The following is a 23,813-nucleotide window of genomic DNA, read 5'->3' as shown; positions in this document are numbered from 1 at the left end:
CTCCACTATCATATCTCAACCAAGTAGCGCACTAAGGGGTTTGGTGGAACGGGAGATTCACATCACAGGTATACAGCCAACAACCATGCCATGTTGAAAGTCCCTTAAACATGCCTGTAAAAGTAAATTTATTGACGTCTGAAATGTGACGAGCCCTGATTATTAGTCTGAGGTGAGGAATTGAGAAATAAAATTGTAGTAAGTGTGAGTAATGTGAACAGTACTGACAAAAACACCACCAAGCTGACCGAACCAAATCACATTTATTTCTGTTAAACCAACGAAACTGGTGCAATTAGAGTAAATTCATCTTCCAAATATGGCTCTCAGCGTCTCATCTGCTGACACACATCCTATGAACCCAGAGCACAGTGGCAAAATGCTGACAGCTGCTACTGCTCATTTCCATTTTTGTCACTATAATAAGAAACACTACAAAACTGGCGTTCAGAGGAAAACACTTGCGTATCGTTTACATTCTAGAACTCAAATCGGCTGTGTCAGTCACGGGCTCACTGTCACAACAATACAATCAAAATAAGTTAGAGAACATGCTGAGGAGGTCTGAATTTCAGACAGCAGCGAGCCTGCTGAGTCCCACAGGGACACACGTACAGGCAGCGTTGAAAGCTGTAGTATTACTTCTAATATAGCTCCACCAATCACTTACATTTGTACCACGCAAAGAATGATATTCATATTATCCTGCATCCCATTCATTCTTACTGTAAACCACAAGATTAGAGTAAGATATCATTAACATTTACAAGAAGACCTTTTAAAATCCCAAAGGGAGATTAACAAAAACATTTAAACAAGCAGGAATGAACAACGAAGGCACTAAAAGTTTTCTTGTTTCAAATATGGCAGACGAAGATATGGCGTCCAACACTTTAATCACCTATTCCTATTTGTCCTATATGTATAAATTTGATCCTCAATCTTTTTAAAATTAGCTATAACATAAACACAAAAAGAACTAGAAGTAATGACTGTGTTGATTATCATTTGACTCTATGAGTCTGTCAGTATCCCAGCAGCAAAGGCAGCATCCTCAAACACAAAAAAACCTCCAACCTCCAACAGTAAAGAGACTTTTACCACCAGATTTAACTGACTAACCAACCAAACAAAACAAAAAAAACCCTTTAAATTTGTCTTGACAGACACTGACATGCTGATATCAAGTGTTTCCCACTTTAACAGAATACTAATCAGTGGCATGCTGAGAGCAGGACGTGAGGAGGGTGGTGCAGGGTGAAAGGAGTGTTGCTTGTTTGTGGTGTGTAAAAAGTCTCGGGTGCCTCCAGTGGAAGAGAAGAAGATTTATGAGCTCCTCCTGTCTCGCTGCTATTCTCCTCACCGGCCAGCCCTGTCTATCATCTTCTGAAAAATGTTTCATTAACATTTCACACGAGTCTCTCCTCAAATCCACGGTGATGCAATTCTGTGCCGAGAATCTTGGATTGCTTTTTCCAGCTGGCTTGCATCCTTCTCCTGTGCTCACTGTGGAGGTGGAGAGGAGGTGCGGAGGCTGTTGTTCAATAAAATGAAGAGAGGGAAGTCTTCCGCTTTCACACCCGCTCCGGGTTGCTTTCGCGGTTCATCCTGCGTCTGGGGAACAGCTTTCGCTTCAGCAGGATGAGCTGCAGGAACAGGGGAAAGAGGATGATAGAATATGAAAGGGGTGGCAATAAAGGTCATTAACTTTCTTCTGAACAGACATGGAGGAGAGAGAGATCTATCTATCCAATCTATAATGCACCTAATTAAATGATCATCAGCAAATGTGAGCACCTCTATAAAAGTAAAGAAAAGGTCAAGGCAGTTTGCAGGTCTGGCAAATTCAGGTGTGAATATATTGCCGCAATCTTCCCAGGAGTGGTTGTCAAAGCAAATTCACTCCAAAATCAATCAGACTCACTGAGAAACTACAAACCCCCCCGAAATCTACATCTTAGACTCTACAGGCATCGGTTAGCATGTTAAATGTTAAAGTTCATCACAGCACAATTAGAAAAACACTGAGTAAGTATGGCTTGTTATTCAGTCTTAAAGAAAATGACAGCACCGCTTAGGTTTGAAAAGTCGAACAAACCACAAAGTATAGATATTTGGCTATAATGCACAGCACCGTGTCAGGAGAAAACCAAACACAGCACAAACACCTAATGCCAATTGTCAGTACGGTGGCGGAGGGGTAGTCATTTGTGCTCATTTTGTGACCACAGAACCTGGGCACCTTGGAGGCAAAGAGCCAACCATGAACTCTTCCGTATACCAAAGTATTCTAGAGTCAAGTGTGAGGCCTAAAGTTAAAGCTTGGCCCAAACTGTGTCAGGAACAGCAGTAAATCTACAGCAGAAAGGCTGAAAAGGGGAAGAATGAACCTCAACCTGGTTTAAATGCTGTGCAGAGACCTTAAGAGAGCTGTGCATGAATTATTGCTGATTCCTCAGCAATATATGTGAGACTGAGAAAGTCATACAGAAAATATCTAGCTCAAGTTATCGCTGCCGAATGCAGATCTATTGTATCTAAAATAATATTTTTCTTTATTAAAAATAGGAAAACACGACTTTTAAATCACGGCACAGGAAATTGCAGTCATTTCATTTTTCACGACTGTCAAAAGGATACAGTGTGTGTGGTAAAGCAAAGGTTTATAAATCAGAAGGTCGGCAGTTTGACTCCACGTCTCGACCTCCTCACTGACACCGTTTTTCATTTGTTTTTTTAGCAACAGCAAATGGTTATAAGTGGCATCAATGTTCTCATGTAACTGTGCCCAGACTGCAAGTATATTTCCCAAAATGTCAAACTATTAATTTCACCAATCAAGGCTTTGACACCAGAGTCCCTTCAGATGTTTGTAACTCAAGAAAACAAAGATAATCTTAGACATAGAGCAGCCGAGTAAAATCACCTCCCTCTGAGGAGTGAAGACACATTTGATCTCTCTAATCTAAACTCTGACATAAACAGAAGGGCAGCCAGATTCAGATAGTGCCAGAAAGACATCAAAAGTCAGTCTGTGCACAGTGACAACGGCACAAGACAAGTGTGACACACTGGTCCCGTGGGTTTCTGTGAAGGAAATTCTCCTAAGGTCACTGCAACTATTAACCTTTCTTTTAGTTCGCTGAGGAGAAACTGGAAACCTCTGGATTAGGAAGGTACCTCAGAACAGTCGACTAGTATTTGTTAAACAACTCGTGGCATTTGTTTTAAACCGTTTCCAACACCAAAGAGGAAGAATTTGAAATGTGTCCAATAATATTTTCCTGCTTTTAAAATGATTTTAAGTGCTTTCTGTATATTATTACAGCTTGAAATGCAACTTTTCTGAAGGTTCAATATAGAGCAGGAATTGTCTGATCCCAGTTAACAAAGACAGTTAAGTCTTGCCTTCCATAAAAGGCTGCTGGGGTTTTTCATCTTGATAAAGGCAGGTCACGACATAGCTGGTCATACTAGCTCGACACACGAGATGGACGCTCCTCGGAGAGGAATTTCAGTAGCGAAGGCCGTTATCATAACTCAAGCGTGAATCATGGAAATGGAGAGGTGTGCAAGCAAATTCTGTGTGTATCTTTGTCTGAATGTCTAAATGAGCCGAGCGTGGTTCATGGTTAACACTGACCTGTTCGGCGAAGAAGGATATGACAGTGAAGATGACGAGGGTCACGAGGACACAGTGGGTCCAGAACTTCAACTTGTCCCGATACACCCGCCTTGGAAACAACACATTTCAATCAGTTAACAAAAAACTTCAATCCAACTCCAACAGGTACAGAGGCAGGCGTCAAATGATTGTTCTGCATTAGGTAAACATTCGCAGTGGCAGGTCAGTGGGTGATAAGGTGTGATGTAACAAGGAGGAAGCATGCAGTACGCAGAGGACAGCCAGCAATGGAATGACAAGGGGACATCACCCAACACCATCTGCCTGTCAAGCTTACAAACAGACATGGAAAATAGATGTGGAAAGGAAGGGGTGGAGTTGAGAGTCTCAGCCATTTAATGATCTTACAAGCATCTTAAAACTAGTGATTCATCTGAAGCGGCTCGGTCTAATTACAAAGCCTCTATGTGAGGCTTGCAGGGCCTTGGTGAAGCGCCCTGAATGCAGGAGCAGGATCCCTGACAAAGAGCCCTGTAACTCTCCAGAGGGATTCCCACTGGTCCAACATGGCAATGCGCTGTCCTACGTGGTGACAGACACAAATTCATACCTTAGTATGAATGGGGAAAACAGCTCGACTGTGTGGGAAGGAGTCAGAGCTTAAAGTTACATTTGTGTGCGTGCCTTAGTTTAAAGCATCTCAGTTCTTGTTGCCAAAAGGTGTTGCCATATTTGACAAAAAACTACACATTTTCCTGTTATTTATGGATATTTAATAGACAAAGCTTTCAAATATGCCATGTAACAAAAGTGATTAAAAATATTCACTACTGTTCTGGTGACCTACTCCTCACTGCAGTTGACAAAGCAGACATTTTAAATGTAACCTAAAGGCAGTTCATCCATAAATTTCAATGTTACAGGGGGGATCAGCTTCCACAAATCTGTGTTCACTGAATCAGAGAGATGAAAAATTTGAATTCTTTGATATTTTCAGGAGTCTAAACTAAAGGTTGTTTAGCCCAGCTGCGACCTCTGGGGCTGAAAACTGCAGTTCCTTGCATGACCACTTGATGCTCACTCCAAAAGTGAGTCCACCTCCACACTTAAAATGCCAAACTAGCAATAATAAGCTTGTTTACAGCCTGATACATAAAATTATTCTGGTCCTCATCAGACCAACTTTACAGACACAAATTTTTAAATAACTCGCCCTTTTAATTAAGGCTTAGAAGTAATCCATGACAAAGGCAGAGGTAAGGTAGAGGCTGGATATGTGCTGTAACAGGTGGCTAGAAGTTGCTAACTGTTTGTGAGACATAATTTCTGCTAATTCAAACCACTGAACTGAATCTCTTGGTTCGGTTTCTGCTTGATTGGTGCATATTTTAGCATTTTTATCAACCACTTTATACCAACTTTCTTCCTGTGTAACTCTATCGACAGATCTCTAACAACTTAAACTCTGATATTATTTTATTTAGAAGTTAGCACTTATTAGATGGCAGTTAATGGATATAACTTGCTAAAAATGCTAAACATACCATTCCTGGAGTTCTTCCATATGCAGGAACCTGTTGCGGTACTCTCTGGGCAGTTCAAACTGGGACGGCAGCGGGAACATTGATTCGTAGAAATCTCTCAGCACAGCTTTCACTGTGGCAGCGTCCTTATGACTGTGGTCGATGTTATCATTCAGACAGATGAACTTCCTTTTGGTGAAATTAAAGAAAATAACACAGTTCAACAACAAGGATGGAAGAGATGTAAACTTTGATTGCACCACATTAAGGTAAAACAATGAAAAAGCATCTGCTTCTAAGGAATATAAAGTTCTCCTCACCTGGGATTTTTCCTAATGTCATCTAACTGGCCGACCACGTGGGACACATTGGTCCGCACCATCTTGAAAGCTATCTCCTCCTCCCCCATGATCTCAAACCTGTCCATCAAAAGCTCTCTGTCAGCTTAGTATACACAACTACTCATACACATTGAAATAAACAAATTAAATCTCACTTGTATTTATTCTGGTCTCTGAAGGCTTTGTGAATACGTTCTGCGATTGGCTTGCAGTGGAGGATGAGGCCTTTTGTGACAGGAGGCTGCAGATTAGGAAAACAGAAAATCAGCCAAATAATTCAACACAGAATAAATATTACCTTGTCAAGCCAGCTGTACACCTCACCATGCTAGGATCATAGTAGGCTTCTTGAGTGGGGTTGACCAGGTGAAGCTGGGTCAGGTTAGTTGGGAGCGTCTTAGAGCAGTTTATCAGCATCTGCTCCAAACCTGTCAGGTCCTAAAAACGGCACGAAGAATAAAAACGAAACTCAAAACTGAAACTGTTGGAAACTGTTTACTGACATGTACGCTGGGAAAGATGTTTTGACTAACTTGGAGGCTTAGTGGAAGCTCGTGGATCCTTGTAGCGAGAGTTCGAATCTCACGATCAGACAAAATACCCGAGTGATCGGTGTCGATGTCATCAAACACTTCGGACACGTTGAGCTGATCCTGAGCGCTCATCAGGAAGTAAAAGTATGAAAAGGCAAACTGCATGTCCTCAGAGTGACGAACACGGTGGCCCGATGTTTTGTCAAACTCTTGCGGGAATCTGAAGAAGACCAAGCAGAGTGGTTGATATAAATAATGACTGTTTAAAAACAGATGAGCTGTTTCTAAACATGTATAGAAATAGAAATATATTTATATAAATCTGATTTGATAAGACAGAATATCACTTACGTGTCCTGCAGCTCCTGCATGATGAGACGATCGATCATGTGCGGCATGTGTGCGGGGACTTTGCGAGACGTGAAGCCAAACTGGCCGTTGAGCAGCTTGTTGACGTAGCGCAACGAGTCAGCAAAAGTGTCCTGAAGCTTTCGCCTGGTAGCGGTGCCATCGGTCTCATACGCCATTTCACTCTCAAGACGCTCCTCTTCCTGTGGAGTAAACACAAATTTAGTTTGTTTAATCAAGTTTTTTGAGTGGAGCTTTAAATTGAAGACAGGGGTGTACAAACCTCAAGTAAAGCTTGGAAATACTTTCTCCTCTCCCACGGCAGGAAGCCTCGGTCTGAGGAGATGAAGTGCTGGAGCCTTCTCCCCACTGGAGCAGCATTATCTGGCTCAGCCTGACTCTCCGCACTTTTTTGGAGGGAAAGTCGGTTTAAAAGCTTTGATGTCATGGGCCTCTCAATCGCAGTTTTCAGAGAGAAAGGTCTTTCAAGTTTATCATCAATGTGGACTGGTACGAGAGGAGTAACGGGTTTGTCTTTCATGGCAACATCTTTCTTAGACATTTCTTCTTTATTTCCAGTTTCATCTTTTCCTTTCAAATCCTCTCCATCCAAGTCGTTATAGGGCTTCTTCTGGACTCTGCTTGCATCATCTTTGCCTAGCTGTGAATCAGGGATCAAATGCTTTTCCGCCAGGTTCTTGTAAGACTTTAAAAGTTCAGCTTTTGTGAGATTGTAACCCTTCATAGTAATGTCACCGATCAGAAGCTTCTCCTCCAGCTTTTGAAGCTCTTTGCGCAGAGCAGCTGGTAAAAGTGACACATTTAAAGAAGGAACCTCAATGATAGTCTGAGGATCTCCAGGCGGCCCTTTCTTGATCTTAGGCCCTCGTTTGTCTTCAGGAATATCAGAGAAAGGGAACACTGACTCCGGGGTCGGGGTCGCGTTTGGTTCTTTTCCTGCATCTTTGCTTGAAGTCGGGGACGGGTTAGTTTGAGAAACCGCACGGGTGTCGACAGCCACACTGAAGCTCATGGCAAACTCTGTGTCGTCGTCTCTCTGAAAAGTGAGGTTGTAGTGGATCTGGCTCGCGTTGTAACCAGGGTAGAGCAGCAGGTGAATGGTCTTCCACTTGTTTGCGACAGAGGTGTGACGCACCACGGGGTTCTCGCTGATGTGGGCTTCGGAGACTCTGCGAGCGAGTTTCTCAAAGCTGAAATACGGCTTGACTTCACCCACAGGGAGCGTGTAGTGGCTCTGGTTCCTCAGTAGGGTCACATGATGCAGCTCGTTAAAGTGTTCTAAAAAAGAAAAGAGTTCTTTCAAAACGTTCTCACTTCCCCAAAGGACACACTTCGAATGTCTTTTCCCCCCCTACGACAAAAGAATATGTTTAGGGTGCTAGTAGCAACAAAAATGTTCACTTTAAATAAAAACATAAACTTGTTTATTGTTCAAACGCAAATTACACTGCACATTTAGAGTATGTATCCAAGAACTATGGTGTCAGAACATAAAAACAAGTCAATCCTTATAAGTTCTTATAGGATACTTAGTAATATTATTAATACATGTTTGGCTACAGTATCGTCTGTGCTGCAAAGCTTTCATAAAGAGTTGTGGGTGCATATATGCAAAAGGGTGCTTGCTAGGCAACATAATGACGTTACAATATATAATGTATAGTTTAGCTTTCATAAGATGTTATAGCTGCAAAAAGTCAAAAACCAAGTCATTTAAGCCTGTTGTTAGGTGGGTGGAGGGCAATATGATAACACTGTGGTGTCCGATACAGATCAGAATATTCAGGGGCCTACGATGCACCTTTGTGCCAAGTTTGGCTGTTCAACTCCTAAAGGTCTAGGAGGAGTTGGTGGACAAAGAAACAAACACGCAGACAGATTGATATATGTATTTTTTACCTTTTTGTATTTTCTTTAGAATTTTACCTATTATTATTATAATTTCCTTTATTTTACTTTGTCATTTCAATATAATGAGTTCCTTTCTTTTTACTTCATTTGAGTTATTTAGATGTATGTATGACTAAAACATATCTTAGCATTATAATATATATATTATAAACACATATCATTTATTTATAAGAAGCTTGTCACTAGTTCAGACAGACACTTCAGGAATGTAAACAAAAAAAATTGCTGTTTGTTACACTCAAACTTCCAACACCACAGTGTGGTCTAACTGTGGGACTTTTCAAGAAGACAGAGACACTAATCTGAGCAGTAAGAAGAAGTGAGTGAAAAGTGTCATAATCCCAGATATGTTACCGTGAAGGAGCATTTCTGTCACCTGATTATCGAACTGCCGGCTGTTGGAATGCGTCCATATTACTCACTGAGGAAATTCGTCAATACTGTTCCTGACTGATTCACCACACTGCTCGGCTTCCTCTGTCAGGATCCTGACCAGCCTCTGCACCATTTGCTGGACATGCAGTTAAACACACTGTATAACATCTCTTACAGCTTTGCTGTATAAGGAAAGATTCGCACAGTCTTTGCTAGTTCATGTCACAATACATACGTTCATTCTAGATTTCAGCTCCTGATTGCATCTCATTTAAAATTTAATTGACTGAAAAACGTGTTCACTTTTATAAAAAAAAATATTTTCTACATTGTCTATTTAGCTGTGCTCATAGTTTCTCAAGCTACTGTATATTCATGTCATTTTTGGGGCTTTAATTGCAGTATTTTTTTTAATTTTGGGGATAGTTTTTATTATGTATTTTTTTCATTTATCTATGTTGCATATGACAATTTCTACAATTTTGACAACATGGCTGTTCCAAATATAACAAAGTCTTTTGTTTTTAGTGTAGACTATACTGCTTTTACTTTATTCTTTGTGCTGCATCTGCAACAGAGTAATTTAAATTCTGGTATCAATAAAATAAATGTATATGAGTAATTAAATAAATAATAAAATGAGAAAGTAAGTGAGTAGATTAATAAAATAAATCTTTTATTCTTTAAAACATAATGTACCATAGTCTGCTATTTTACCTATTATCATGTTTACGTTTTTAAAGGATTTTTGTCAGCATATTTTATTACATATTATTAGCAGTTATATTTGTACATATTACCAATTTATTAATCCTTTTGCAGGTATTGAACCTAAAATAATACAACAGAAAGGCCTGATTACCTTTGAGGGTTATATTATAAAATAGTAAAAACCAAAAGAAACACCAAAAAAAAAAAACAAACACTATTACATGTATTGCTTTAAACATACCTTGGCCACAGTCTCCCACATCAAAGCCACAGGAAAGTACATTACAGGCCTGGTCACAGAACTTGTCAGCCAGCCAGGAGTTGGCACAGCCTTGATTGCAGTAGGATGTCCCCGCTATGCCTCCTAGACCACCTGCAAACTGCCACACCTGTCCCCCGGCCCCTCCAGCCCCACCGGGACCGACCCCACCAGGGAATCGACTGCTCCCTGCTGCACCTGTTAGAGAAGGATTAAAAAATTTAATATACACAGCACAAACATGCCCATTTACAAAAAAGACGCAACGGTGTTGATATCTTTACCCAGGCAGTCTCCTCCATCCCAGTCACAAGCTGAGTTGTTGCAGGCCTTGTCACAGTACCCATCTTTGATCCAGGATCCTGGGCAGCCTTCTGCACAGTTAGGAACCGGCCAGGTGAGGTATACCTGCAGGGAATTGAGCAAAATAAAGCTAGTTTTCAGTATTTAAAAAATTAAACGGTGGCTCATATTTCAGGGCAAACTTCACTGTGAGCACTTTTCATGTTGTGTTTGCACCTTTTGTCCTTTTGAGTGGCTGTAGAAGTCATCAGGCCACACATCTTTGCCAAACATCACATCATCATTGAGGTAAATAAATTTCTGGGAGAGCCCAGGAATACGATGGATGTGGGTCTCTATAGCAGGTGAGCTGAAAGTGGGAAGGTGGCTGTGGTTCGAGAAGATATCCTGGAAATCCAAAAGGAGCAGTTAGCTAATTTACACAATAAACTATGAATAAAAGCATAGCTTCTGTCTTCCAGACGGACCTTTACTGTTGTAGAAGTTGAGGCTCAAGTTTTACCTGATGTGTAATAACTGAAATTCTGGGGTTATCCAAGTTGAGCCAGGAGGGAATTTGCCCATTGGTGACGATGAAGATGTGTCGCACCCAGGGGGCGTGTCTCTCAATAGAGCGCAGCGAATAGCGAAGCTCCTCGTTGTCCTCGAATCGACTGGCTGATACATCTTCATCCTGTTTAGACTGGAGGGCAAACACACAACACTTCTTTCTTTACATATATACATATATAGTGCCTACTGCACACATTTTGCAATACTGTGTAAAAAATAATAATAAACCAAATGCCAATTATTAAAGGATAAAAAAAAAAAAAAGAAGACTCTACCTGTGAAATAGCAGTGAGGTCCCAGAACAAGTATGCAGGACTGATGGTTAACTCTTTCCCATCCAGTGTCAGGTTCTTCTTGGCCTGCTGAGTCAAGTCAGTGAAATCCTGTTGCGTGTTGAGGTGGAGCAGGGCGATGCTGGCTTCTGAGTACAACTCAAACTGAGGGACAAATAAACACATTTCAATTACAGTGTTAATTGCTTGGAAGAATAGTCCAGTGGTTTGCAGTAGCCTTTTAATAAGTTACTTGACCTGGTAAAAATAAATGAAGCAGAGGATAAAGGATAAAGATATTCTAATGTTTAGGCTCTACTTTTGATCCTGCAATTCACACAATACCTTTTAATGTTGTTCTCTCTTACGGCCACCAGGAGGCTACATTTTTTTGGTGTTTAAATACAAATCTGCTGTCACATTTGGTACACATCTCTATCAACTTTGCCATTTCTGACTATTCAAATGTCACTTATCAAGTTGGTTGAAATTACACTTTTGGACTAAAAACCTAAAAAAAACTAAAAACCATCATCTTCAGCTGTAGCTTCTGTTTAGTGCTGATAAGCATGCTAAACCTACAGATTTAGAGCACTAAAGACAGCTGTTAATGGTGGTAAACTCTCATAAAATATTACTCAGTGGACTGAAGCTGCAATTCACAGAGCTGTTGACATGTTTATAGGCTTATTATTATTTTATTAATCCACAAAAAGTAAAAACAAGCCTTTTACATAAGGCTTAATTCTCCTTCTAAAATCTAAAAGCACTAAACTTCTAGTTGGACAGAGTTACCAACTTAAAAGGTTCCCCTTTAAAGCCGAAAAGCAAAACTCTCCATATGCAACAGTGAGAAAGATTTAAATTTAAAGCAGCTTATAGCAGAGACTAGGAGAGGGAAAATTCTGAAAGACGGCGATAAATGAAGCTGACAAAAATGACTGGAAAAAACAGTTGACTAAGTCTTTCCATGGAGACAAAAGCAGTTCCTCAAAAGGTTAGGCAAGCAGTAGTTACAGTTAAAGTTAGCTGATAGATAAGCTAGTCACGGTAAAGGTCCTCTGAAGTCACAGATACACGTGCGTGCGTGCGTGCGTGCGTATAAAGAGGCGAGAGTTCAGAAAGTTCTGTGATGTCATCTTCTCCAGCAGGGTCACATGAATATGGCTCTGTCTGATCTCAGAGGAGTTATGTGTGGCATCAAAGCCCTGCGTGTGCGTGTGTGTGCCCCCAGCCTTGGATATTAAAAACCTTTTGTCTACTCTCTCAAACATTAAAAGCCGCCTCCATAACATGAACAGCAAAAAACCTTCAGCTGCTTCATTTTTTTAAGTAAAATATTGCACCTTTTTCACTCTGCATCATTTTCTGACCACTTTAGCCATTAAAGAATAATATTCTTAATCCTTTAACACTTTTTAGTAATTTTTACCACTGTATATGTTTGCTTAAAATAAAAACTGTGAGCAATAAATTCTCAATATTCCTGTATTCAACAAAAAATGTTACAAATTAAAACTTTCTTATGCAAATAAAGAGTTTATTTCTTCTTTTTTTGAATTTGTCTGTTTTTACTTTGAATTTTTAAGTTTTCTTCATGGCACAGGCATTACAGGGTAAGGATGTTTATATACAAATAAACTCCATATAAAAATACTGTTAAAAAAAAAAAAAAAACTCGAGATATAAATATGCAATGTTTAATAAATTTATTAGACGAAGATACAGTGGAAGCTTTATGCGGCAGCTTCCCTAAGATTAACAGTGCTAATATTTACCAAAATGTTTATTTTATGGTTCTGCACTGATAAATCCACCAGTGTCCACAAGCACTTTACTCAAAAACTGTTTGAGTATTTACTTGCATTCCTGAACAAAAACCATTTGTTTTAGGGTTTAAATGTTATGTTTGGTTAATTTCTGACTTTTTAGAGAAGTCCAGTGTGCCAGGTCAAACTTATTAAGTTTTCTTATTTATCTAATAAATAACAACACTTTTTTGTCTTACACAAGAAAATACAAATATCCAAAATATTTGTATTTTCTTGCATTTCTGAAAGGTGATCTAATAAATTCTTTAAGCGCTGTATAATAGTCAAAATGAGCTGCAATAGTAAAATATTGCTAACAGCAAGTAATCGAGTATTTCCTCCTTTTTACATACTTGCACACTTCTAGTTGTCTAAAAATATTAATGAAAACACTTTTTGTATTGAAGGGTTACTTTTACTTTACAGGAAAAACTTCTTGAGTCACTTCACATGAGATCGTGTTCTGCCTCCACTCGTCTGCTTTTTCCTCTGCTCCTGTTTTTAGGTGAGGCGGATTAGCTGGGACTTATAAACCCAGCGGGACGCAGCCCGGAGACAACAAGGCACGGATCAGGTTGCACTCTTTATAGTCATGATAATGCACTGGCACATACACACAAAGCAGAAGTGTGTGGCAGCTTTACACAGACGCACGCTTTCCAAAGAAGTGTAAATTTATCTATCTACCTATCTATCTATCTATCTATCTATCTATCTATTTTTATCGAATGCATCATAATCAACATAAGAAATAACCAAACTTTGTTAATTTGACCTATAGATACTTGTCATAAGAACATTTTGTACATTCATTTTTAATTTAAGTAAATTATGAACAACAATATTTGGTTATGAGGATTTGGTTTAAGGACTGCTGGAAATTTTTATATTTTTTCATTTCACTGTATCTGTCAATAAAGCTGAAAAAACAAAGACTAATGTAAGCAAACACAAAACATATTACATCATAATCCTTCTTTAATATCAGTTCAGTGATTTAATGATTTCTTGTGCTACTGTTACTGGGTTTCAGGATTAAGCGCTATCCCATACAGTAACTGCTTCGTCTTGCTTTAACATTTCTCATCATAAACAGTCGAGCTATGTTCAGCAGCATCCGCTTACTGCAGCATGCTTGACACATGAAACCAAACTGGTTCCACAGCTAACAACGGCTGACCCAGAGGTGGACAAATCCTCAATTTTCTTGTCATTACATGTGACCACTTCCTGTCTTAATTTTGGGAGAACACAGACTGTCAAAAAAAAAAAGGCACTAAATATATGGATAGGTTTCCTTGTTTTGAAGTAGAGGGGGAATGGTTGTTGTGAAATTTAGTTTTGAATCACCAAACAGTCCGGATTTCATCAGCTCATCTGCTCCAGGCGGCTGCGTTATTCCACACCACAGCATTAACATGTCCCGTGTGTATTATGCTTTCAACACATAATAAACCCTCATCACTGTGGGCCGTGTGTCACTGCAGGGACTGTGGACAATGTAATTAGTCTAGAAAAATAAGTTGACAATCTGGATAAAATAATTAACCCAGTGCCGAGTGATCTTTTCAAGCAGATGGACTGGGATGTTGCAGCAGCATGCAGCTCGATCTGAACTCCAGCTGCGTCGTCCTTCTCTGTGTGGGTCACTGAAGCACACACGTATGAGCCTGCTTCTGCCAGAGGTTTCTTCCTTTTAAAAGGGAGTTTTTCCATCCCACTCTCGCCAAGTGCTTCCTTAAAAGAGGTTGTTTCATTGTTGGGGTTTGTTCTATATTATTGTAGGGTCTCAATCTTACAAGATAAAGCGCCATGAGGCAGCTGTTTTTGTGATTTGCTATAGAAATACCAGTTAGCATCTATCTGCCAGTCGCTGTGTCAAGAATCTATACAGTCCTTGCTGAAGGGTTGCTAGCATTCAACCCATATCACAGTCAGTCTTAGCTCTAAAAGATGACCGCTACATTGGCATCGCAATTTCAGTCCACAAACCATGGCTACTGGTGCTTAATCTCACTCTTTATTGGTTTTCCAGACATGTGAACGCTAACCACCAACTTGTCCACCATTTCAGCCATATGACAACTGTGGTTCAAACTGAATGAGACCCAAGACAGACAGGCCTAGAGACTGATCTGCAACCATCTGGCAACCACTGATCATGAGGGAAAAATGTGTATTTTGCAACTGTCTATGAGTAATTGTTGGAGACTGACGACAGTTGCTGGGTAAAAGATTGGTTACACCAGGTCTACAGACTGGGCACCTGGCAACCAGCTGTCATCAAGGAAACCTACGCTGTCATTGTATCGGTCACTAACATATTTCTGTCGTCGTAGTTTGAATTGAAGTGATGGACTTAGTCTACAAACACTGTCCAAGGTTTAGGAAATCTGTGAAAAATGTGACATCCCTTTGCTTTCAAAGTAAAAGGATCACCTTTTACAACATGTTGGCTACAGTGCTGAGGCACAACTTTTACTTTGAAATTTTCTATAGCTCAAGTTTTGGGTTCTGGATTCTTTCTGTCAATGAAACAAGGAAGTTGTGAAAACTGATTTAGCCTGAGTGACTGAAGGCATTTCTCTGTGTTTATAGTTGTTTAAATCCTAGTCAGACTGCTTGGTAATTAAAGCAAACACAGCTCAAACTTTCTATCACATTCAGATGACAGTTGGCTGATATATTGTACATCTGTATATTAATTTCATATGTATTTAACCAGGAAAAAAAATTATCCATCAAGATCATAAAATCTCTTTTACAAGGATGTCCTGGCCAAGCATGTACAAACGGTTTACTTTGTCTTAGAAATTCAACATTTTTGTGACTGTCTTATTTGCTCTGTATTTCTGTGAACATACTGTATATAACCTCACTACATGGAGCAGACAGTACACCACGTGGACAATCACACGCTTCTTAAACAGATCAAAACGCACGCTAATACAATCACATCAGCAGACTTATACACAAACACAGTGGGCAGGACCTGACAGGCAACAGCACAGGCAGATGATCGGGGCTGTGGTCCAGCTTTCATCACTATAGTCGTCAGTCTAACACCAGCTATAAATACCAGCCACCCCTCAGCGCTCAGCCGCTCCCTCCACACTATGCACATCATCCCTCTTTCACAGAACCGGCCAAGAAGCACCCGGAAATATGTTGAAATCCAAACTGAGCATTGTGTGGTGGTCTGTGTACCTAGAATCCCTCCACCACTAAACACCAATCACACACACACTATTTCCATCATCTTTCCTGTGTGGCTTCACAAATGCCAGATCCGGTTGGTTTAAAGGTTTGAGATGCAAGGATGTGTTTAAGAGTGCAGATAAGGTCAGAAAAATCCTGGTGACCTTTTGGCCTGCTGGCTGGCAATGCGCCACTGAAAACAGTTGCTCTAATGTTAACCCCTGCATGGACAGCTAAGGTTACAGCCTGAATACCACTAGTTATTATCACATGACCTGCCAGGCAAGACAGTGGCAGACTTGGAGACGAATGGAAGGAATGACGGGACAGCTGGGTTGGATGATGAGTTAGATTAAATGCAGTTAACCTACATGTTACAGATCATTATTAGCGTAGTCCTTATCAGGTACCTGTCTAATACCAGGTGGGACCCACTTTTGCCTTAAGAACTGTCAAACTGTCATGACACAGATTCAACAGAGTCCTGGAAACATTGCTCAGAGATTTTGGTGCATATTGGCACAATACTATCAAACAGCAGATTTATCGGGTGCACATCTGTAATCATATCCCGTTCTACCACATCTCAAAGGTGCTTATATGAGTACAGTGAGCATACTGTCACATTCAAGAAACCAGTTTGGGATGATTTGAGCTTTGTGATCATCAGAAGATGGGTACCCTGTTGTGAAATTGTGAAATATATTAATATAAAAATAATTAATTTAACTGCTTCAATTAAAAATACTAATTTCTATACTAAGGATTTTTGGAAGTTATCGGTTTGCTTTAATGTCCTCTGACACTGTAAGACTTTCTGATAACACATTTGTTTTGAATTCTTATTAAAAACAAAGGCAGTTATGAAAGACCTTATCTAATGCATCACCTATTAGCTCTCATCAGCCACACGAGGGCATTATCAGAAGACTCAGGCCTGTCCTGCAGCCTGTCGGCTGGATCTACAGGGTCACTCAGCCCTGGCCTGGTTTGATTCCCTTGGTTATTTCTGAGTAATCCCAACCTGTTAGTGGCATTCCTCTGTCTCAAAATATAAAGCAGAGTTCTGATTAGAGAAAATTATTAGATACACAAGCAAAACACTGAGCTAAACAGAGGCCTTTTATCCACAACACAACGTCACCGATTAAAATAGAGAAACGCAGGTTTAGCAGGAAGGTGCAAACTCCTCTTCAAGGAGGATTTGACTTCTGCGATTAGACTATTCTTAGAATTTGGTGCTATGCTTTAAAAAAAAAAAGATCAGACAGTATCTTATAGTTCTCTACTCTGGTGTAATTGAGATGGTGATATACAAACATCCTTTAGCATCACTCTGATGTCACTATTTCACATAAGGGATAAGATGAAGAAGAATGAATGCAAGGAACTGGGAGGAAATAAGATAGTGTTTGAAAGTAAGAAATACAATTACACAAAGTGACAGCGTCTGCTGCACGTTCACCAAAGTGCAACTCTGCCATCTGCTGTTTTAAAACCAACTTTAAAACATCCTTATTTTCATGCTCTTGGAAGGTGGTGTAGAAGATTTTTTTTATTTAATGAGCAGAAGGAATGACTTTTGGTACCTGTTTGATTTTGCTAGTTATGACAGATGGAAGTTTGGCTCGCAACCTCTCCGACTCCTTGAAGGACGCAGGGAAGCCACTCAGATACGCCAGAGTCTGCATGCGGGTCAGACCCGGAGCCTCTTTATCCGTTGTCTGTGTGACACACAACAACAAAGGTTCAAAATAAAAGCCTTTTGGTGTTTTATTGCCTTATCTTATAAATGGAAAAGATAACAGAGTTAATTACATGCACAAAGAGAATAAATGCAAACTTCTTAAAAAGTGCTAAAACAGATGTCAACTTACCAGGTAACATCTGGACACAGAGAATTTCTGATCTTCTTTAGACACATCTGTATACGCTTTAATGGCTGCAGGGAGCAATGAACAAATGGTGAGCAGCAGACACACACCTTCAGGTTTCCATAGTTCGATCTTTGACAGGCGTACATGAAGTGCAAAACAAAGTGGAACAAACTCTGGGAAAGTGTGGGTTACGTGAACAAACTAAACAAACTGCCTCCAATCATCAAATAAAAAAAGATGGAAACAAAGATAAAAACAGGATCAAGGGAGCAATATCAGACTTATGACTTTCACGTATGAATTCTGAGCACTGTCAGAGGATTCAGATCATCATCTCAGTGCTGGAAACAATCAGTTTGTTTAAGGTTAGTGTGAATAATGATAAAACCCAGATAGGAGTCATGGAGTCCGCTCACTGGCTATGAGCTACCTGCTAGGTAGTTGGCACAGTAAAGACCTTTTAACGTCCAATCCTGCTGAGTTGGACACTTGTGTTCTCACATGCAAACTCCAGTGTCAAGTAGAATTTGGTATTTCCCATTCGTTCCCCTCCTGCAGAACACTGCTGGGTTTAAGTGGACCACAAACCAAGAAACTATCAAATGCTGTGTCTGAATAGTTTCCTGTCAGCAAACGAAACCCTAAATTATTTTACAAAAACTGATGAATGTCATCATTTTAGAGATGAATTATCTCACAGTTGTTTCCTCAAAAGCTAAATGCAAAATTCTGGTCTTAGTCTTATGCCAGTGCACAATGATCTTGATTATTTAATCTTACTTCAACACTAATGTTATCGCTATCATTAAATTGAATCTCCTGCTATAGTTTCATGTCTTCAAGCACACAAAAGTATACACTTATAGCTCCGCCCTCTTTAAAATGAATGTGTGTGTGTGTTTGGGTAAGCACCTACAGTGATCCAGAAGGGTGCGATGAACTATGTAAGGTAAAAACAGCCTGAATGAGTCGGGAGAACAAGTAAAACATAAAGAAGAAAAACTAAAATAGAATCAGGAAAATCTCTTAATCCGTCCACTTATACGCACTATTTGTTAACTAGGCTCTCCCACTGGTGTTGTCTCTCTTCTTGCTGTACGGTGTGTCACACTATTAGCGCTGTCCACAGAGGGTGGACGTCAGCGCTCTTGCATGAATATGAATAATTCAATCCTGGCCGCTGTCATCTTTGCAGATCAAACTGTTGCTGGCACCTGCAGCGGCTGTATTGATCACTGACGCCATTAGTTAAAAATAACATGTTTTGTAGTGACGAACTGCCCGCTAGGCTCAGCTACTACACTTCCACCCGCAGTCAGCTGACTGAAGTCATTCGAAAAGCATCCTTTACTGATCCTCTTTGTTTCTTTACCTTCAGCTTGCGAGTTAAAGACGACCAAGGAGAAGCTGGTAGGCTGGTGGAAGGGTTTGTTCATGAGCAGCAGCTCTTTGGCAGCGGAGAAGGAGGGAGAGAGGGATGGCAGCTCTTTGAGCGTAATGTTGGCCGGCAGAGCGGGATCCAGGGCCAGCATGGGCGCGATGATGCAATGGGACAGCAGGCATTCAGGCTTAACACTGCAAACAAATGGCCAGAAAAAGGGATAATAATAAATAAATAATCCTTTAATAAGCACAGCTACACCTGTGCACTCACTCAGAGAGCTACTTCCTTTGCACGCATAAAATCGATGGATTGGAAATGGAAATTTACGGATTTATCAGAATCAGAATCAGAATACTTTATTAATCCCGAAGGAAATTAGGGTTACAGCAGGCAGCACGCTAGTGGCGCATGTGCCAAGCAGACATGAAAATGTTGCAGTGAGCACCTCGTGTATCTGTGGTTAAAGGTCAACAATAAGGAGGAAGAAGAAAGACGGGGCTGGTGTTTTTCAGACCAACATTTTAGCGGTGAGCAGAAACATAAAATATCCAAAGAGATGTTCAGTGCACTGATATAATTTAAGCAAGAGGAAAACATAAAATAATAAAATACTGTTTCTTTAAAACCTCCGTGTACACTTATATATTATTATCATTATGCGTTTACGTTTTTATTAAAAAAAAAGATTTTAAAAAATTTGTACCACCCCTTTTCTTAAATAAAAGCCAAACAAAGCCAATTATCACAGCGCTAAGTAAAACAATGGTAAACTTTAAATGGTAAACAATGGTCAACATTCTGGTTAATAAAATAATAACTGCTTTTCTCTAACTGGTATCCCATCAGTTGACACCCTCTGTGTGGTGCAACCCACCAGCGTTTCCTGTTTCAACATCAGCCTCGGTGTTCACACAATGCCACTGCATTGCGACTTTAACAGTCATTTAGCAGGTTTTTCACAACACCTACAAGTCTGAGAATAAACTCAACACACCATGTACCCACACTGACGCAACCTGTTTTTAACCTCTCTGTAAGTTAACAGATGAGCAGTATGATGCAGAACTGTGGTACTCAGCTGCATTAGACCGCATAGATAAACACAAAAGCACTGTGCCAAAAGTAACGTTTGGTGGAGGGGGATTAAGGTGGGGGTTTTGTTTTTTCAAGAGTTGGGCTTGACCCCTTAGTTCCAGTGAAGGATAAACTTAATGTTTCAGCACACCAAGACATTTTGGACAATTTCATGTTCCGAACTTTGTGAGAACAGTTTGGGGATGGCCCCTTCATGCTCCAACATGACTGCAGACCAGTGCACAAAGCAGGGCTGATAAAGACATAGACCTGCACAGAGTCCTGGTTTCAACCCGACAGAAGACTTTTGGGATGAATTAGAGTGCAGGCAGCCTCCTGTCCAACATCGGTGTCTGACTCACAGATGCACCTCTAGAAAAATGGTCCAAAATTCCCATAAACATGGACTGATTCTTATATAGCGCTTTTCTACTCTCTCGGAGCACTCAAAGCGCTCTATACAACATGCCACATTCACCCAATCACACCCATTCTCACAAGCACTTTATCTATACTTAGTGCTATTTACCTACATTCACACACATTCATACTCCGATGGATGCATCGGAGAGCAACTTGGGGTTAGTATCTTGCCCAAGGATACTTGACATGCAGACTGGAGGAGCCAAGGATCGAACCACCAACCTTCCGATCAGTAGGTGACCTGCTCTACCTCCTGAGCTACAGCCACCCACACCCAAACACACTCCTAAACCTTGTGGAAAGCCTTCCCTGAAGTGCTGAAGCTGTTATAGCTGCAAAGTGTGGGCTGAGATCATATTAAACCCTATGGATTAAGAATGGCCTGTCACTCAATCTGTGTAAACAAGACACAAGAGAGCACTTTTGGCAATATAGTGTAGAACCAGCATAAAACAGCAGGTGTCTTAAGGTGTGTATGTGCATTCTGTGTAAAGAGGATGAGCAAGAAATTATGGCAAAACGACTTCTGCTTTTTAGTTATTTTTCTATTTGTAATCACAGACCGGCACACAGAAGAGGAAGTCTAGGCTTCAATATTCATTAGCTGCACCAGAAGTAGGGCTGGGCGATATGGCCTAAAATTCATATCGCAATATAATTTGAAGCACGTGCAGTAACGATATATATCGCGATACATGATACACACTTTTACAGTCATTGCTTTCGACCAAAACAGGCGCAGCTTGATGACACCATCAACATGCGCTATCGCGACAGAGCAATATAGTCAAAATCTCTATCGTTGGCCAAATTTATATTGTTTCTATCGTATATCGTTTATATCGCCCACCCCTAACCAGAAGTTCCCAAAACAAACTAAAAACTTATATTTTCCTCCGAGGTGGGGGACACAGGGCAAAGTCCACAAGAACAGCTACCATCTTCCCAGATTTTCTTCTCCATATCTCTCATTGCATTAGACTCTTGTGGACTGTGTTGCAACAAACACTGAGCACAAGCACTTTATGTAAACCCCGAACTTGCATATTATTTTTACACAAACATGCAATCACTCTCACATTCAGGAGTCAGTTTAGAATAAACAGTTAACCTAACATGCACAACTGGAGGTGCTGTGAGGAAACAGTCCCAACCCCCGCACTACTGTGTCGCCACATAATTGTTACACACACGCCCTAAATATGTACTCCAAATAACGAACTGCTAAACAAATAAGACTTCATCTTATTTAACTTCACAGATCACACACCCACTGTGTACACCGTCATCACACTCACCTGTCTTTTGGCACTTCAGTTGTCTCGCTTGTGTTTCTCCCCAGGCGTTCCCTGTGTGTAAACGAACAGTGCGTTTATATTTTATTGGGCTGTTGCAGGGTATTTTAACACTAGATGACATTTCAGAGGTGGATAAAAATCACACGATTCCCTTTTTTCATGCATCAGCAAGCCAATCAATGTCAGCTGATGATACTCTGACCTTCATGCTGAGTTTTACTGTATTTGGGAACTTTAGGAGATAAAGCTACCTCTGAGCTTTTTGTTCTTCCTCCAGTTGCTCTTTGACTGCCTTCAATTCCCTCAGCAGCGCCGTGTCTGTGCCATTCACCCATGTGTACACCACATCAATAGGCATGGGCAGACAAAGCCTGCAAAAAACAAAAAAAAAAAACAACAACCCCAAAATAAATAATAAATCAAACACACACTCATATAATTCAACAGACAGTGCTTAAACTGCAAATCCACAACCCCGTTTTCCTCCCTAGCACACACTTCTCTGTAAATGAACTTTTATCCACGCATGGCTAAACCCTGTCTGGTTCTTTCACATTTCTTGTCTGCTAGGATTAGAAAATGTGCAATGTGCTTTGAGATTTTTATGATTTCTAGTTCCTAATGCCTTAAGATAGATTTCCTCTAAGACACAAAATGTATCTATGAAATGAGCTCAAGGTTGGTTTCTTTTACCTGCTTTGGAATGATTTCCCACCCACGTTGTCTCTGTAGGAGTCAAACAGCACATGATACTGGTCCCTACTCCACTCCACCACCACCTGCATGGACAGAAGAACACGCCGTGTAGTTCACGATTTTAAAATCACACGCACACTACAGTGCTGAATTATTTTGGGAGATATAGTATCTGATATTCAACGTAAATCAAGTAGCAGTTGGTGTAACTAAATCTAAACTACATCTGAAAAAAAGGGGCAGGCAGTTTAATTAAAATAGAGCTACAGTAGTGGTTTTAATGGAGAATACACACAGAACAGAGGCAGTCTGGGGAGACGTGTCGTTTAAAGACATGCAATACATTTCTGTTTACTTTCAGGAAGATCTGCTTAAACAAGCGATTTTTAGTGGACTCTGGTGGGAAGGTGCTGTGCTGAAAACAGCTGTTAGGAGAAAGTAAACGCTAGCTAACCCGACAGCAGAAGCGGCTGTTTGTAAGAGACAGGAGCTGAAACAAGAGAAGAAACCTCACCTCCCCAAACTGAAAGGCGGAAACAATCATGAGCACGATCCCCCCGAAGCAGAGGTACAGCCCGTATCGGTGGGACAGACAGGTGTACGTCTGCCTCTGCACCAGCTTCAGCACCGAGTTCACGACTACCATGGTCCTCCTGGGCGAAGCATAGCGCCGCATTCATTCAGAAAAAACGCAGATAAACGCGCTGAAAACAGAAAGTAAACATCACACAGGAGCCGGATTTGTCAGCTGACCGCCTGCCACAGAGCAAGACACATGACACATGAGGCTTGTGACTCTTCCTCAGCCCTGATGAAGCAGCACGCGCACGGCTGCCACCACCACCTCTTGAGCTCATTGTTGCCCTCTGGCGGCGAGGAGCAGAATGCATGGTGCCTTCACGGCCTTCTCTCACTGAGTAACTCGCGGTATCGCAATTGTCCCTAATACATTTTATACATTTCAAATGTATTATATTATATTATATTATATTATATTATATTATATTATATTATATTATATTATATTATATTATATTATATTATATTATATTATATTATATTATATTATATTATATTATATTATATAGCCAACTTTTTTATGAATTACTGACCGCCTCTGTCAGTGCGCCCCAGGGCAGCTGTGGCTACAATGTAGCTTGCCATCACCAGTGTGTGAATGTGTGTGTGAATGGGTGGATGACTGAATGTAGTATAAAGCGCTTTGGGGTCCATAGGGACCACATAAAGCGCTATACAAATATAGGCCATTTACCATTT

General features: G+C 40.5%; 1 protein-coding gene across 1 annotated transcript; it reads right to left on the bottom strand.

Moving 5' to 3' along the window:
- Positions 1-241: 241 nt before the first annotated feature.
- Positions 242-23,351, bottom strand: gnptab (N-acetylglucosamine-1-phosphate transferase subunits alpha and beta). The gene is made up of 21 exons (XM_087830301.1): positions 23,050-23,351; positions 22,533-22,618; positions 22,091-22,210; positions 21,840-21,890; positions 19,033-19,235; positions 17,661-17,725; positions 17,373-17,507; positions 10,778-10,939; positions 10,453-10,632; positions 10,167-10,337; positions 9,932-10,055; positions 9,630-9,845; positions 6,654-7,669; positions 6,374-6,573; positions 6,023-6,242; positions 5,814-5,927; positions 5,645-5,730; positions 5,469-5,567; positions 5,170-5,337; positions 3,644-3,734; positions 242-1,646 (listed from the first exon to the last, which is right to left on the bottom strand). The coding sequence occupies exons 1-21, from the start codon at positions 23,209-23,211 to the stop codon at positions 1,575-1,577; spliced, it is 3,741 nt and encodes a 1,246-aa protein (XP_087686427.1). The 5' UTR covers positions 23,212-23,351; the 3' UTR covers positions 242-1,574.
- Positions 23,352-23,813: the final 462 nt, after the last annotated feature.

This window comes from Neolamprologus brichardi, chromosome 17 (assembly GCF_056152115.1).
Source record: "Neolamprologus brichardi isolate AB-2024 chromosome 17, ASM5615211v1, whole genome shotgun sequence".
In the NCBI taxonomy this organism is placed as follows: Eukaryota; Metazoa; Chordata; class Actinopteri; order Cichliformes; family Cichlidae; genus Neolamprologus; species Neolamprologus brichardi.
Note: the sequence above shows the minus strand (reverse complement) of the source record. Positions and strands in the feature narration are given on the sequence as shown.

What these genes read in the sequence shown, in the direction of transcription:
- gnptab (XM_087830301.1), bottom strand. Translation starts at nt 23,211, where the DNA reads ATGCGGCGCTATGCTTCGCCCAGGAGGACCATGGTAGTCGTGAACTCG. An exon ending in GAAGAACAAAAAGCTCAGAG is followed by an intron (nt 21,891 to 22,090) that starts GTAGCTTTATCT and finishes GTTTACACACAG; the next exon opens with GGAACGCCTGGGGAGAAACA. An exon ending in GGATGGAGGAGACTGCCTGG is followed by an intron (nt 9,846 to 9,931) that starts GTAAAGATATCA and finishes CTTCTCTAACAG; the next exon opens with GTGCAGCAGGGAGCAGTCGA.